General features: G+C 35.3%; 1 protein-coding gene across 8 annotated transcripts in view; it reads right to left on the bottom strand.

Moving 5' to 3' along the window:
- Positions 1-3,318: 3,318 nt before the first annotated feature.
- Positions 3,319-15,755, bottom strand: part of NIN (ninein (GSK3B interacting protein)) — a 92,605-nt gene continuing 80,168 nt past the window's right edge. For 3 of the 8 annotated variants that reach the window (XM_005867892.2, XM_014541004.1, XM_005867893.2), the window contains 4 exons: positions 14,671-14,772; positions 11,143-11,343; positions 7,624-7,737; positions 3,319-5,482 (listed from right to left, as the gene is read on the bottom strand). In XM_005867892.2, the coding sequence (XP_005867954.1) occupies positions 5,273-5,482; positions 7,624-7,737; positions 11,143-11,343; positions 14,671-14,772 (627 nt within the window). In that variant the 3' untranslated portion in view covers positions 3,319-5,272. Of the gene's footprint in view, positions 5,483-7,500; positions 7,738-8,945; positions 9,529-11,142; positions 11,344-12,708; positions 12,770-14,670; positions 14,773-15,755 lie in introns of those variants that run through there. The other 5 variants (XM_005867894.2, XM_005867898.2, XM_005867895.2 and 2 more) reach the window with 5 other exon arrangements.

The following is a 15,755-nucleotide window of genomic DNA, read 5'->3' as shown; positions in this document are numbered from 1 at the left end:
TGCTGGCCTGATCGCCCACAACTACCCTCCCCTGCCAGCCATCTTGTGCCCACATGGGGGCGGCCATCTTGTGCAAGGGCATGATGGTCAATTTGCATATTACCTCTTTATTATATAGGATATATGATTAATCCACCACCTTTACTATATATTTACCTCTACCAGTGAGATTTATACTCAGACGTTTTCTTGTTACTAATTAATGCCCTTTATTCTCAGCTTAAATAAGTTAACATTTCTTGTAAGGCCAGTTTATTTTTAAATGTTTTTGATTTTAGAGAGAGAGGGAAGGATAGAAACATTGATGAGAGAGAAAAATCAATCTGCTACTTCCTGCACACCCTCTACTGGGGATGGAACTCATAACCCAGGCATGTGTCCTGTCTGGGAATTGAACTGCTGACCTCCTGGTTCATGTGTTGATGCTCAACCACTGAGTCACATTAGCTGGGCATAAGGCTAGTTTGGTGGTAATGAATTCCTTTAGCTTTTGCTTGTCTGGAAAAGTATCCTTCAATTCTGAATGATAACATTGCTGGTAGAGTATTCTTGGTTGGAAGCTTTTTTTCCCTAGCACTTTGAATATATTGTGCCAGTCCTATCCTGCAGTTTCTTCTGAAAAATCTGCTCATTGTCCTCTAGGGTTTCCCTTGTACCAACAAGATGTTTTTCTCTTGCTGCTCTTAGGTTTTTTTAAAAAAAATTTTTTTTTTGATTGATTTTAGAGAAAGAGAAACATTGATTTATTTTTCCATTTTATTTATGCATTAATTCATTGATTCTTTTATGTGCCCTGACTGGGAATCGAACCCACAACTCTGGCGTTTTGGATCCAACCAACTGAGCTATCCAACCAGGGTTCTCCTACTCATCTTGAAGTGGCCCTTTTACCATTTATTGTGAAGGAGCTTCCAGTTAGTTTTCAGGTCTTTTTCAGAAGGAATCGTTTCATATGAGTGGGTGTGTCTGTGACAGATGAGTTCAGGATCTTCTTTTCTTAAAAATTTTATTATTGATTTCAGAGAGAGCAAGGGAGAGGGAGAAGGAGATAGAAACATCAATGATGAGAATCATTGATGAGCTGCTTCTTGCATGGATGGCTCCTCACTGGGGATTGAGCCTGAAATTCAGGCATCGAACCAGGAATCGAACCATGACCTGGTTCATAAGTAGATGCTCAACCACTGAGCCATGCTAGTTGGGCAAGTCAGGATTTTAGAAGTAAATTATGAACCAAAAGAGGGACAGAGACCCAAACTGACCAGTGTCACTTACCAATTTTGTGACAGAAATGGAGTAATAGTGCTCTCAATCACATATGAATCATTTGGGGATCTTTATAAAATGCATACTCTGTTTATTAGATCTGGAGTAGAGACTCAGATTCTGCATTTGCAAAATTTTTAGTGCAATATTTGCATGTTTTCACTCTAAATACCAATGATAAGTACACTGAAACTGTTTGTAAAAGTTCAGGGTATATAAAAAACGAAAGCCATGTTTAAAAATTATTTATTTACATTTTAAGCTCACATTAAAAATGTTCTAAGATAGAATGGCTAAGCTGAAATATACAAGGTTGATATACACATTAACCTTTATCTGAGAAGAATCCTAGAGATGGCTTTAGATGAACTCAGGTTTTCCTTCACAAAACCAATGTTCCTTAAATCATGCAGTGATGTCTTCCCATAAGAATAAACTTAACATATCTCTCAGAAAAACTGAGAAACAAAAAGCTAACTTGGATTTATTATTAAACAGCTATACATGCCATAAAACCAAAACTATTTTATGAGGCTGAGATGTTCAAATAGGTTCAAACATGATATAATGAATAAGTTTTAAATATGGAATGTTTTGGTTATTAGGCCTTGACTTGGTTTTTGGTTTACTTGTATATCATTCCAATGGTCATTCCAGGTAACCCGTTCAAAATCAGACTTGCTTAATACTATTTATTACAAAGCACTGAGTCTTCCCTTGATGGGAATACCTTTAAATGCTGACAGTAGCAACACCTTTCTTTTTCCTTCACTCAGAAAAAAAGAAAGAAATCACAAAAAATAAATTCATTCCAACATGTTAAAATCTGCCATAAAGTCTTATTCATTCTTTAAAAAAAAAGTTCCTCATAGTAATACATGCCCTGGGTATTGGTACATTATTGAAATACTAGACCTGTAACAGCTCATCCAATACCTTTAAAGCGTATGACTTGGTGATCTATTTATGTAAAATATGCTTAAGATGAAATATATAATCAATGCATTTGATGCTTCTGGGGAGGATTGGCATTTAAAATAGTTTTTAAAATCTGAGTTTATTAAGAATTTTAGAAAAATAAATAAAATACTATGGTGGTTCTACCCTTCCTTCCCCTTCTACTTTTCTTCCTTCACAAATTCAAGCTTAAGAGCTCAGGCTTCTAAAAAGCAAAAGAGTGTGAAACAGAACACAGGTTTTCCTACCCTCTTCTTAGTGCAATGTGTTATTATCACTAAGGCAAACCTGATTTTCTTTTCTTGAAATGAAGATCCCATCATCTAGGACAGTGGTTCTCAACCTTGGCTGCACATTAGAATCACCTGGGAATCTTTTTAAAATCCCGATTTCTGGGCCTCAGGATTTTAAAAAGATTCCCAGGTGATTCTAATGTGCAGCCAAGCTTGAGAACCACTGATCTAGGACTTAATTTAAATAACTGTTCTTAGGAAATCAAGAAAAAGTGCTTTTAACAAACAAGCAGCTATAAATGTCTATAAAATAATATACAACTTGTGATTTTAAAGAGTGCTATTATAAAGTTTAAAAGCAAAATCTAAACATTTTAACAGTTTAATCTCCTTAAAAGGTCTTTTAAAAAGCCATAAGCTACACTATAAATTGCCAGTTAAATTCTCATTCTAATCTACTTTACAAAAATAAACTGCTGCACAAATGTATTAATTAAGGTAGCTATGTATTTCTCATGTTGATCTTTTTTTCCAATTTCAAAAATGCAGTAAAGTAAGAAATTAAGCACCTAGATGTTGGTTAAATATACTTTCATTGGAGCAGCATTTTGATTTTGGATAAAGGGATCCTAAATGTAGTCTAAAACTTTCCAGAAAGTCACATTCACATTCATTGTAAAGCATTTTATATACATATAAATACAGATTTGTAAGAAATAAACAAATTAACCTACACTTTTCATAATGTAAAAATTAAAATACAACATGTGATCGCATGCTATGTCAGCTATTTGAGAAGTATGCTTGGTGTTCATTTCTGATGGCAATAACCTTGAGTAACTTGAAGTGTATCACATAAGCATACCACAGATACTTAGTTTATTTATGACCTTAGCCAAGGTCTAACCCCAGTTTTAAAAGTGAAAAAGATTCTGTTAAATTCAATGCGGTAAAAGTAGTTGCATTTACTAGTAATGTTTGCCCTGGAAAAGAAAGATGAGGGAAGGCAGATATCAGATGCTTTGAGGTATAATTATACGGAAGGATTAAAATTCTTTGTCCCGGAGGAAATCAGGATTTTCTGATAAAAGCTGTCTAAAAATGCAAAGGTTTGCTTCATGAGTGTGAACTCCCATGCCTTGTCAGGACTCTTATAGTGAGGACTCCTGTGTTGGCAGGCGGGACTAATAGTAGATGGTTAGGCCTGGAGGAACTCTAAAGTTCCTTGATGCAAATTGTTGTGTTGTGATTGAGTTTCTAACATATGACTTCTTAGGCAGTTTGCTTCATCTTTTGTTCCTGCCCATAAAGCAGTGTCTGCTTTTGCTGTTATACCTCTTGTAAATCAATGGGTTGGTTTTCCTGGGATACATCCAAGTGAATATTTCTTATCTAATTGCTCTTCCACAAAAACAAATAGGTGATTGTGATGAGCTTTGTTAGCGTTCTACAGCTAATAAAGTCTTCCATCAACTGCTGGCTGATGTTGGCTACAACACAGATTTACTTGGGGGGCAAAAAGTTATCCAGTCTACAATGTTTACTGTTCTACAAAATTCTGGTCTTGAGGCTGAATGGGAAATCCTATTTGGCACTTCTTTACGCCAGTGCTTATCACAGTAAGAAATTCTTATCAGATTTGAGGTGTAGAGGAGGAAGAAGTGTGGAAATGTTTAACTATTTAAACAAACAAGAAATAATAATAACTATTCTATAAATTAAAACCAATCCCCCCCCCCCCCCAGATTATATTCACTAAAAGTACAGAAACAAAAATCCCAATATGGCTCTTAATATAAGACAAATAAATATGTTCACGTGATATTTACATTTTAAATTCTTAAAGAGGCCCTATGTTATGTCAGAAAGACAGTTTAAAGTATCATTCCCTGAGTTCTTGAGGCAACCGCATAGGTAATTTCATGAATTCTAAGACTTTGGGGAGATTGAAACCCACATGGTGTGCTTATCTTTCTTTCAAGTAGCTGTTCTCCAAAGTGGTTTGTCCAGTGCCTTCCCTATAGTTCAAATGCTTTAAGGATGTGGCCTTATCCATTTTTTTTTTTTTTTTTTTTTTTTAGGAGACAAGCTCCCAAATGAAATGAAGCTTATAAGAAGGGGAAAAAAGACTGTTTAAAGAAAGTAAAGTTTTAACATTAGTTAACAGTGCAGTTGAGTAAATCAGTTTTATATCTATAATACATCAAGAGTGATAATACTGTCATAGGTGGTAGAAGATAGAGCTCTATGGACTCTGGCTTTTTTGACTTCAGTGGTTATTGAGCCAGTTGCTGTTAGCAGGCAGAGTCTACCAATTAATTCAAAAAATGAAACTATTAGAAACAGAATTACTTTCCCATATTTTAAGCCAAATATATGCCTTAAATGTTAAGAAGGCATATATTTGGCTTAAAATAAAGATCAAAACAACAAAATTAATTAGATCTCAAACTTAAAATATCTGGAATTTAATAATTATTTTAAAAAACTCATTCAAAACTGGGGTTTTAAGGTTCTTGAATTGTTGTTAATATCTACCTTCTTAGTGGCTCCTAAAATATTTAAAAATTCAAGACTTGAGAATACTTCAAACAGTGAAATATGTGAATATTTGTTTGCAATTCCCATTAAAGTCTATTTTGAAAAACTCATTACAATAAATGGAAACTCCAATTTTGTTGTTGACAGTTTTAGGTTAGGCTTAACTTGAAGCCATTCAAGGTTTTTTATATTAAAAAAAAAGGTTGAGAGAACCTACTGAAATGTTCCATCCATTTCAGTAAAGTGCACAAACATGAATGTATCCTTTGGCTTTGCTATGACCTCAAGGGAGGGGTAGAAATCAATGGTGCTGGTGTCAGATTCCTGACTATATTGCTGAGGCTGGCAATCTTCTCTTCTAGGAGGTAATTTTTCTTCTCGGCTGTTTTTTGTCGCTGTTCAGTCATTTCCAGAGCTTTCAACAATTGGGCATTTTCAACATACAAATCCTTCACCATTGCATCTGCTTTCGTATTCTTGCAGAGCTAGAAACAGAATCAGAAACATCTTGACTCCATTTCTGTAATTCTTTTAAAGTCTGACATAAGGACAGTTGTTTATAAAGGCAAATAGGTTCTATCAATTATTTTCTTTTATTTTAAAATACAGCTTTAATATCAGACTGGCATCAGAGGTACAAGTGGAGCAAATCCACTTATGTCAAGCTGTTACTTTGCATAATGTTTGTAGAAGTCACTAATAAAAAGAACAAATTGATATTTGAAGGTTAAAAATGAAAGTGTTTTCCACCTAAATAAATTGGGTATTATTTATTCTCTAAAAATATTATAATTTATAACAAAATTTCTGAGTTTTAGGGTGTGAACTGTGTTTAACTCTGTTCTTAACAGTAGATGCTTGAGCTTCCCATTCATAACTTCAACCTACTGATTATTTTAAAATGTGGCTCATGTGTTATAACAAAGAGATAAGATTTTCCTTAACTCCTCCTCTCTTGCATAGAGCCTTGTACAGAAGATATATTCTAATAATTATGGTTAGAACATATAGTCTAGGTTAGGGTGGAAAACTTGTCAGCAGCCTTGGGATAATTTTATTATTGCTTCTGTTAATATTTTCTAATCCATCTTCCCTCATTACACCTTTAACTCCTAATTTACACCCAATTTCAAGCAGGACATCTAAAAGTATAAAGGCTGAAGGGACTAAAGAGTGGCTAATTAATTTATTAACATTTCATAGGGCAAGGATGAGGCCCAGAAGCTAGATGACGGATGAGTGTAACATAGTAACCTACTCTCTATTGAACTGTTCTAATACAATTTTTTCCCTCCCTCCCATTAAAAGACACTTTGATGGTTCTTTATCATCTAAAGAATGAAATTCAAACTCCATGACTCAGCATGTAAGGCCCTCTACTGCCAGCTCCTCCCCATCTCTCTAGTTTCTTCTCCTGCTTCTCCCTGGACAGTGTTGTGCCAAACTATTAATGCCAAAGTGTTTGCAGATGTCCACACCCCATATGTTGTCATAGTTCCATGATGTTTCCATAGCCTAGAATGCCCTTCCCACATTTCTTCACCTCTTAAAATCTTACTCAACCCACAATACTAGATTTGAGGTCTTTAGGAAACTTTCTTTAAACTCCCTGGGTTGCGTCAAGTATTCCTTTTGTGTTCCCTTCTACTGAAAATAGAGTGGACACCGTTTTATTTATTTTTGAAACTACTACTGGCCATATGCTCAGTACTTTGTAGGTGAACTACACTACATGTAGGCAGAGATATTGTTTTGTTCACTTCTGTATCCCTAGTGCTTAGAACAGTACCTGGCACATAGTAACTATGTATTGAATAAATTAATTAAAGGGTTGAATCAATAAATGCTTATTTTGCAGGACTTTTTCTTTTCATTCTGTGTATTAAGATAAAGGACAAAGGAAAGCTCCTGTCTACCTCTGCATTAAGACCCTCTCTTGGGATTATTCTTCCTAATGTTATGTATCCAGAAAACAATGTTGGGCAACTTTCTCCTGCCTAACCAACATTTTTTGGTTAACCCCTACCAGTTCATCTCAAACTTTCCTAGAAACTAGTCCTTGTTGCATGTCTCTTCAGTGGATGTACATATAATTTCTAAACACAGAGGCCATACCTGCCACCAGAAGGTGAAAAGGTTCAGGCTGCTTGGTGATCTTGGAGTTCAGGGTCTGCATTCTAATTCAAAGCATAGCCTTTTGAGTCTGGTTATAAGCATAAGGTATTTTTTGAGGTTGTCCTGGCTGTTGCAAACAGGAAAGCTAAAGTTCTATATATTATCCTCCAATTTTTAAACAAAATATACTTTCTGTTTATTTAAGTAGGAATACTTCCTGTCTTGGGTAAAAAAAAAAATAAAATCTGTGAGTCACTGTTAGCAAATACACATTTTAAAAATTGTGGACAAACATAGGCCTTAAAAGAGCTTCGGAAAAAAGCAACATGGTATACAGAATTCATATTTTTGAAGGGATATAGGGGAATATGAATCCTAAATTCTTATATACATTCATAGTAGAATTTGCCTTTATTAGACAACAGTTAAGTTAATGGCAATAAAGGAATGTAAAACTGGAGTTAAAAGTGGAATGTAAAGTGGGCGGGTAGAGATGACCTGGGAGGCTCACTTGTTCTTTGAGCTGATTCACTTTCTCCTGAAGAAGCCTTTTCACCAATTTCAATTTCTGTTCAACTTCCATCATTCGTTCCTCCATGGCAGTTACCAGTTGTTCCTGGTTTTCCTGAAGGGGGGAAAAAAGTATTCTCATTTGAAAATCATGCCACACTGAAATGAAAACATTAGTAGTCTATTTTCCCCATAAGATGTCTAGAGAAAGGAGAGCAACTGTTTGCCTCTGTAACAGGAAGGGTGGATTTCTTATGAAATGGGAGTTCTGAACACTGCATGGGTTGTGCATGTTAGAAAACTAATCCTATCAGAGAAAGAATCAAAGATAAAAAAAGAATCTTACCTGTGTTACCATCTTCCCCTGAGATAAAGCAAAATTCTTAAAACCCATAATTTAATACTTGTGTGCACTTTTTGTAAAATAGGGATCTCAAGTAAATTAAAAGTTGGATATTAACCTTCCATCTGTGATTTGGGTCTTTGCAATACTGTGGGCCTCTTAACAACAAAACAAAAACTGAGTGTATTCAGGGTTGTCTAACATCTCCAATCGGCTTGCAATATGCATGTCTGTTTTTCCTTCGACATGGCTGATTACTGGGGAGGTTAGTGATAATCAGCCTCTTCCCACTTATTCTACTCATCTGTTTCCAGTTTGACTTGTCAATGTGAAGCAAACATCTGGACTGGAGGGTGGGTTTATCATCTGAACAGATTTAAAATGAAGAATCTTCTCCCCACAAACAACTCCTAGATAAAATAGGGCAGCAAAAGAGCCCTGGCTTCTCCTCTCCTCAAGCAACAGTGACAGATCAAGAAATATGTAGGCTCTGGAGAGAGATTTAGAGTACAATTGACTGCCCCTCCCCACAGTCCTCCAAAATGTTCACATAAGGAGTTTCAGATTTTAAAAGGTTCTTCAAATGTTAAGCAGGTGTTAGTGGCTGATGGCATAACCAGCCTTTAAAAATATTCTCAAAAAGGCATCCTTTAAAAAGCACGCAGAATGACCAAACATGAGTTGAAAGCCAACATTTGTTTGGTTATTAATTAAGAGTATCTCCTCAAAAAATAAAAGGAACAACTAAACCATGTGATTGATTTGAAGATAAAAATCATAGTAGGCAAAAGCATAATGTAGAAAGTGAATTTTAAGAAATCAGACTTTGAGAGCATCCAGCTTTAAAAAAAAATCCTATATTTTAAGATATAATAGCTTTTTAAAAATTCAAACTAAAAATAGAAAGTGCCTGATTTCTATTTGCCTTCAAGATTACTAAACTAAACAAACAGAAAACAGTTAATTAATTCAAAGAACATGGAGCATGGGCAAAAGAATGGGGAAAGAGGAAAAACAAAGGCAGTCATATTTAAAATTCATTTTATTGTTTCATCAAAATTTTCCTTTTTCCTGTCAGAAAAGTACTGTACATCTTATACAAAACAGTATAAATAAACCCTGCTTTTCTTCAAATTCCATATATAAAAGTAGTACCTTTTATTAAAAATAGTTACAACATATGGAATGAGAAAATATATAGAACACATCCTTTCAAAAGAATCTCAAATCCACTCTTTAAATGGTATAAATAAAATGATTTGTAACAAGCTGAAATTTGTGAATTTGATTCACAAAATTTGTCATTTCTACATAAATAAATAAGAGACAGAATACTGCAAAGGCGTAATAATAATAATAATAATAATAATTTAAAAGAGCACTTGATTCCAAAACATTCCTCAGCTTATGTCTCTGTGTTTGTGTGGTATGAGTGGTGTGTGGGTGTGTGCATTTGAGTATCTGCCATGGTAAGAAATGCCATCAATAGCAGCCCAGTTTTCACAGGTGCCCAATCCTTCTGTAGGAATCTGCATGCACTGCTCGCTGCTCCGGTAGCAAGGCCTAGAGAAAGAAGGCAAGTGGTACACTTCACCCTGATGTCCAGAATATGTTTTTTTGGGGGGAATCTAAATTCACACATTTATAATGCATACAGTTTTTTAAAGCACACACATTAACACCACATATGCAAGCAAAGCAACACAAAGAGAGAAGAAATCACATCACTCCATGCACCAGAGACAACATGCAGATTCTAATAATATTCTTAAAATTAGTGTCAGCTCCGTTACAGAAACAGGAGAACCAGTAGTGGCATCCTAGTGAGAGCAATAAGCAGTCCACCCTGCCGTCTGACTGGAGAGATTTTTTTTTAGTATAAAAATTGTAACCTTTTTTGTCTACCTAATCCTGAAGTAATTAGAGTAATGGGATATTTATTTTTAAACCTTGGTGGCTGGGTCGGGAAGAGCATGCTTTGGAAATGCTGTGTTTGAGAAAGCAGTGAGAAGAGTCTTAGCCTAATCATTGGTTTGAAATGTCCAGTAAATCTGAGGTCAAGGTTTTATAATTCAACTCTGTAATGAAGAGTTAAAGCATCTAATACCTCACCATCACAGTTTTTATTCAAGAATTTAATTTTAATATTTAATTGAAGTGGAGTGTAGTATAAAAACATGGATTTTAAAGCACAAAAGAAAAAAATTTGTTACGGTTTTGTTGGCAAGAATAGATGACAGAAGTACATGACAAAGCATAGATATATATTCGGAGAGGAAAAGACAACTGCTCTAATGTATAATTATAGTGTTAATGTGACTTTGCAAAGCCACTTTGAGGGGGTTACGGAAAAAGAGTTGGGAAACTCCTTATCAAATGTTAACTGAGAAGCAAAGTATTTGAAAGTAGAAAAGCATCCAAACCAGAAAGAATTAATTTAGAATTCTATAAACTGAGTATTTTAAATTTTATTTCTAATTCTTAATAAACTAAATGTGCAAGACCAAAGAGTTAAGAGACTTCTGGAAAGGGGTGATTATAAATGAAGAGAAATAACTATTTGAAAATCTAGGTGATATAAGATTGTGCCTGGTGGTGAGCTGGGATAATGCTAATTGAAAGGGAAGGGGAAGATCTTTACTATCTTAAAAATAATTTTTTATATAATGTAGTTGGAAAAACTCTAAGTGAACTATGTCATCTAAAGAGTCACTGACTGCACATTCAACTTTGTTAGTTGTGAGAAGTCCCCAGCTGTGAATTCCATGGAATCAGCAGGCTGCACCCCTCTGACCAAGAAAACCCAGGAAGCTTTGTTAGTAATGCGTATCCTAGAGTTGCACTTGAATTCTGTAATATTTTGGCATCAGAGAAGAATATTAGGTCAATTGTTCACTATGTGCAAGTGATCCTGATACTTCATCAATTATGAATGTGCAAAAGAGACTCAGAACACTTAATTACCCAGCTGAGAAGCTGAGCACTCAAAAGCAGCACTGAACAAAACAGAACAAAAAAGGCGCTGCACTTCAGTGGATTTGTAATACAGGCAAGGTGTAATCTCCAACAGAAGATTTACATTCTTTAGCTCCACTTTCAACTGGTATAACTTCAAATAAACAGGTAAAATTAAATGAGGTGATCTGAGCTTCTAATGAAGGGGAAAAAGCCTCCTACCTGTGGTGTGTTGGTTTCAGAGGTTCTGTTTTCAGGTTCCTCCTGCAGGCGCTGGTTTATCCTTTCTGCCTGCAGCAGCTGGTGTTGAAGCTGCAGAAACTGCTCCCTGGGCACCATCGGACAGGCTTGCTGCTGGAGAAGCTGCAGATCCAATGCGTGAGGGGATGGGCTAAGCATCACAGTGGACCTCAGGTGCTGCATCTGGAGGAGAAGGGCAAAGCCCTGGTCAGCGGCAGTGCCTTCCATCACAGAGCTGCCCTTAGAGGTGTTAAGCAGAGAGCAATGAAGCCTGACCCACGGATAACTTGCAAATCAGGATAATGCATGAGTCTGAGTAAGAAGTAAATGGGAAGAATCATTTTGCTTAGGAGATAATATACATAACCCATGGACACAGGTAACAGTATGGTGAAGGCCTGGGTGAGGGGGGTACCAGGTGGAGGGGGTCAGTGGGGAAAAAAGGAGGACATATGTAATATTTTCAACAATAACGATAAATTAAAAAATAAATCAGGCCTTCTTAAAAGTTTTAGACTTAAAATTGTTCTTCCTCACTCTTGAGTGACTGTAAGGGTATGAGGTACATGGTGTCCATAATGTCTGAATCCTAGTTCATTTTTTACTTACACTAGAACTATTTACTTATCCCTCTTTAAGAAACAACATCCACCACCAGGGTTGGAGCAGGCAAAGGGGAGAAAGTGGTTATGCTTTAGGGATTGCTATTTTACTTACCATTCATAAAGATTCTTAAAAGCAAACATTCAATGACGATGTGTTTTTCAAGTTAGCAATATGTTTTTCAAAGAATCTCGCATCTACAATTATTTTAACCTAACCTAGCTTGTCAACGTTATACTCTTAAATAGCACAGTGAGACAAGCAATTCTAGGGTATAAGGAGATATCACAGAACATCTGGGAATTGAAGTACATGGGATAGAAGTATTTGTTCAAGATAATGAGGAAATGATGTGTGTTATCACATGCCAATCAAAGGTGGGGAGAGGAAGAAGGAGCAGAGAATGCACTGCATTTGGCCAGTGAAGCATGCCAGTTCACATCTGTCGACACATTCCAGCAGCACACAGGGCTCGATGGGAGGCATGCAACAAATATGACTAAGTACTCAACTCAAGTAGGACCCCCAGGCTTGTGAGAAGGGAAAAAGGGCCTCTAAGACACCACTGTAGTGACGTGTTATCATGAAACTTCAGAGCCACTATCCATTTCTTTAAATCTAAATGTCTAAGGTGGGCCATAGACTCAGAAAAGTCACCACTTGATTTTCAGAAATAAAGGAGTATATGGAGAATTATAAATCCCATGATTTGATATCATTGGGATGGTTTTCATCACATGTCTTCAAACACTGAGTCTTAGATACTGAGGAAAATCCTATGTAAATGTAAACAGACATATTCCACAGTTAAAGCAAAATGAAAATGAATATTGGCTCTTACCTGAAGTACTTATTAACTATATAGTCAGCAGAAATGATTACATGTGCAAGGAATTTAATGAGATGTCTCCATGCTATGAAATTCATTGAAAGAGAATGTTCTACCTTCACACACTAGCTCAGGCAGAGAACTGCACCCTTCTCTGCTAGTTCCAACCACAGAGTTCTAGGTACAGGTTAGCCACAGACAAAACAAAAACAAAAGAAAATTACAGGAATTATAAAGAGAAGAAAAGTATTAGTTATAAAAAGAGAAAGAAGAGTACAAATTGGGTATATTATATACCTGGATATGTGTGCTCTAGTCAGTAAGAACTTATAAAGGACCAACAGTTACATTTTTTCTGTATATAAATTGTACAGATATTAAAAAGATTTGGAAGTAGGTGGTGATGCTTGTAGAACATCATGAATGTAATTAACACCACTGAATTGTATACTTTAAAATGGTGAAAATGGCAAATTTTATGTATATATTTATCACAAGTTTAAAAATTAACAATATACCAAAAAAAAACATTGAATTGTGCACTTTAAGTAGGTGAATTGTAATGTGTGGATTATATTTCAATAAAACTACTAAAGAATCCAATTTGTATAGGTGTATACAGAGTTAATAGTGCAGTCTTACTAGTATTTTCCTAAAGAAAGTTTTGTTACAATAGTGTATAAGATGTTCTTTTCAGTGTTCCAATAAAACATGCATGCTTTTTCTTTATTCAGGCTCTAGTGCCAAGTATACTCCCTCATCCATTTGTAAATATTTACTATTAGATCAGGGAGAAAAATAGTGAGGGAAAATTGCTTAGGACAGCAAATAACATAAAACAGGGTTGGGAGGTAAGGGGCTTCTGAGAGCAGGTGAGAGAACTGGCCTACTGGCAGTGCTGGGAGAGGCTCCAGTATTGATTAAGTATACCCTGTCACTTTTCAACTTGGCTATGCCAGCCTTAGCTTCAACCATGTTATTGATTACAGTATATAATTATTTCATCAGAAAAGCATATCTACGTCTAAACACAGCCCACAGCTCAAGGTTTTGAACACATTTATTATGTGCTATCAGAGAGAGAGAAACAAATGGTTTGGATTTCACTATTTATAGCTCACTAATCTATCAGTGGATAAAATCAGAGGGTATAATAGTGACAGAAACCTCAGTGGTCATTTAAATGTCAATGTGATATATTTGCCCATATTTCACATTTAAAACCCAAGCATCTATTTAAAGTTACCTTTGCATGTGCCCAGCTTCACAAAATTATGTAAACATCTCTCTCCCTTCCTATAATTCTCGCTTAAACATATTTGTACTTTTTAAGAGCACAAAAAAGACATTTCCTACTCATGCCTCTCTACCTTATAGAGATTTTACAGTTCACTAAACATTGGATTAATATTTTCATCTACCTAAAGCAAAGTATCTCAATGAAATTGTAACTTATTAAGGAGGATTTGTACCTAAGTTGTTTTATAGCCTCTAACTGTTCTCAGTATTCAGAAAGCAATCTAGTAGACTGAAACCCAATGTCCAGGCTGACAAGTTTTACAAATCCATCTTTATATTTAACAGCTCTACCTCTCCCAAGTTAGTTACTAATGTAATGAGCAGTGGCAACACTTGAAAGTTAAACTTCTAAATGCTAATGTTCTCATAATCTCTGCATGGATTTCCTAACTGAAGAGGTTGTTAGAGAGCAATCATATCTATAAAACACTGTAATATGGACAGTATCAGGAAATTATTACAACCATAGCAATGGTGAGAGAGCCATAGGTTTCTTGGATAGTTTTGGACAGAGTCCCTGCTGAGGTCCTTATGTTTTATGATAATCACCATTGTTCCTTCCTCTGTAAAGCAGTTTGAGTTCCTATGACTGTGTATTAAGCTAAAATGTCCATCAAACTTGGCAAGATAGACCAAAGATTTCAGCTTGGCTGGCAACATACTTAGATTTTCACTTTTTCATAAGACGAATTCAATGCTATGCTCGTCTCTTCCAACAAATGGCTCATTCATGGGTTAAAATATTCGTCATAGCTAAGGCCATTTGCTTAAAAGCTTACCTCCATTAGCTGCTCATCCAGTTTTACTTGTTTCTTTTTCAGGCCTTCAGTTTCCAAATGAATTGTTTCTAATTCTCGTTCAAGGGAATTCATTTGACTGACCTGTTAAAAAACAAAAAATTCCCTTTAAAAAAACAAAACAAAACAAAACAAACCCATCTGAGTTCCTCTACTTTATTTTGACAAGTTTATGCTCGTCAGAAATCTCAGCTCTTGGAAGAAAGCTGAATTCATTCCTTGAAGGAAAGCAAACAGTATAATGCAGTGCATGTATTACATTTAAGTAATCTAGTTTTAATCACCACTCCTTATGTAGAGCAGATTCCTTAAAGGAGTAGGCTTTCAAACTTCAATGCCACTCACTGTATAAAATACATTTTACCTTGCAACCCAGAAAATACACCCACACCCACGTGTATGTATACATGCATAATTAGTTATAAGTACTTATCACTGAAAGAAAACTTTCAGAAATAGTACTTATCCTACCATGTACTGACATTTTGTAGAATAGCTTATTAATAAAAAATGCTGTTTCACTAAATCAATTTTATGATTCTCTACTATGGATCTGTAGTAGATCCATTTTAAGGCAAAGTTTAAAGATTTAAAACTGGGACTACATAAAACCTGATTTTTATAACTACTTTCTCAATTTTAAAGATGAAATTTAAAGACTTTATGAGTATCCATTTCTGGAATTCTTTTTATTATAGGAAGAATCTAATTAGCAAACACTGTGATTCTGAATACTGCTAAGTACAACATATTTGACAATATTCTATGATGTTGACTTTTGCTTCTATCAAAAGAGATGAAGAGAGTAGTAAGAATTGTTAAACAGAGTGTAATCTCTCACGGTACAGTTAAATTTCTTATGTTAAAACTTATCATTAGACTTTTCCCTTAGTGAGCAGCTGAATGAAACCCATTGTCTTTCCTGAAAAGTTTACTTGAATGTACCTAAAATTAAATGGCATTTCAGCTTTAGAGCAGTGTTCTTACTGCCAATGCTCATCATAACTTTCACAAACTTAAAAAAAATTATGAATTAAAAAAATTTTTAAACAGAATCAACCTGCCTT

This window comes from Myotis brandtii, unplaced genomic scaffold, assembly GCF_000412655.1.
Source record: "Myotis brandtii unplaced genomic scaffold, ASM41265v1 scaffold253, whole genome shotgun sequence".
Lineage (NCBI taxonomy): Eukaryota > Metazoa > Chordata > Mammalia > Chiroptera > Vespertilionidae > Myotis > Myotis brandtii.
The sequence above is the reverse complement of the archived record's forward strand: the minus strand, read 5'-3'. Positions and strand labels throughout refer to the sequence as shown.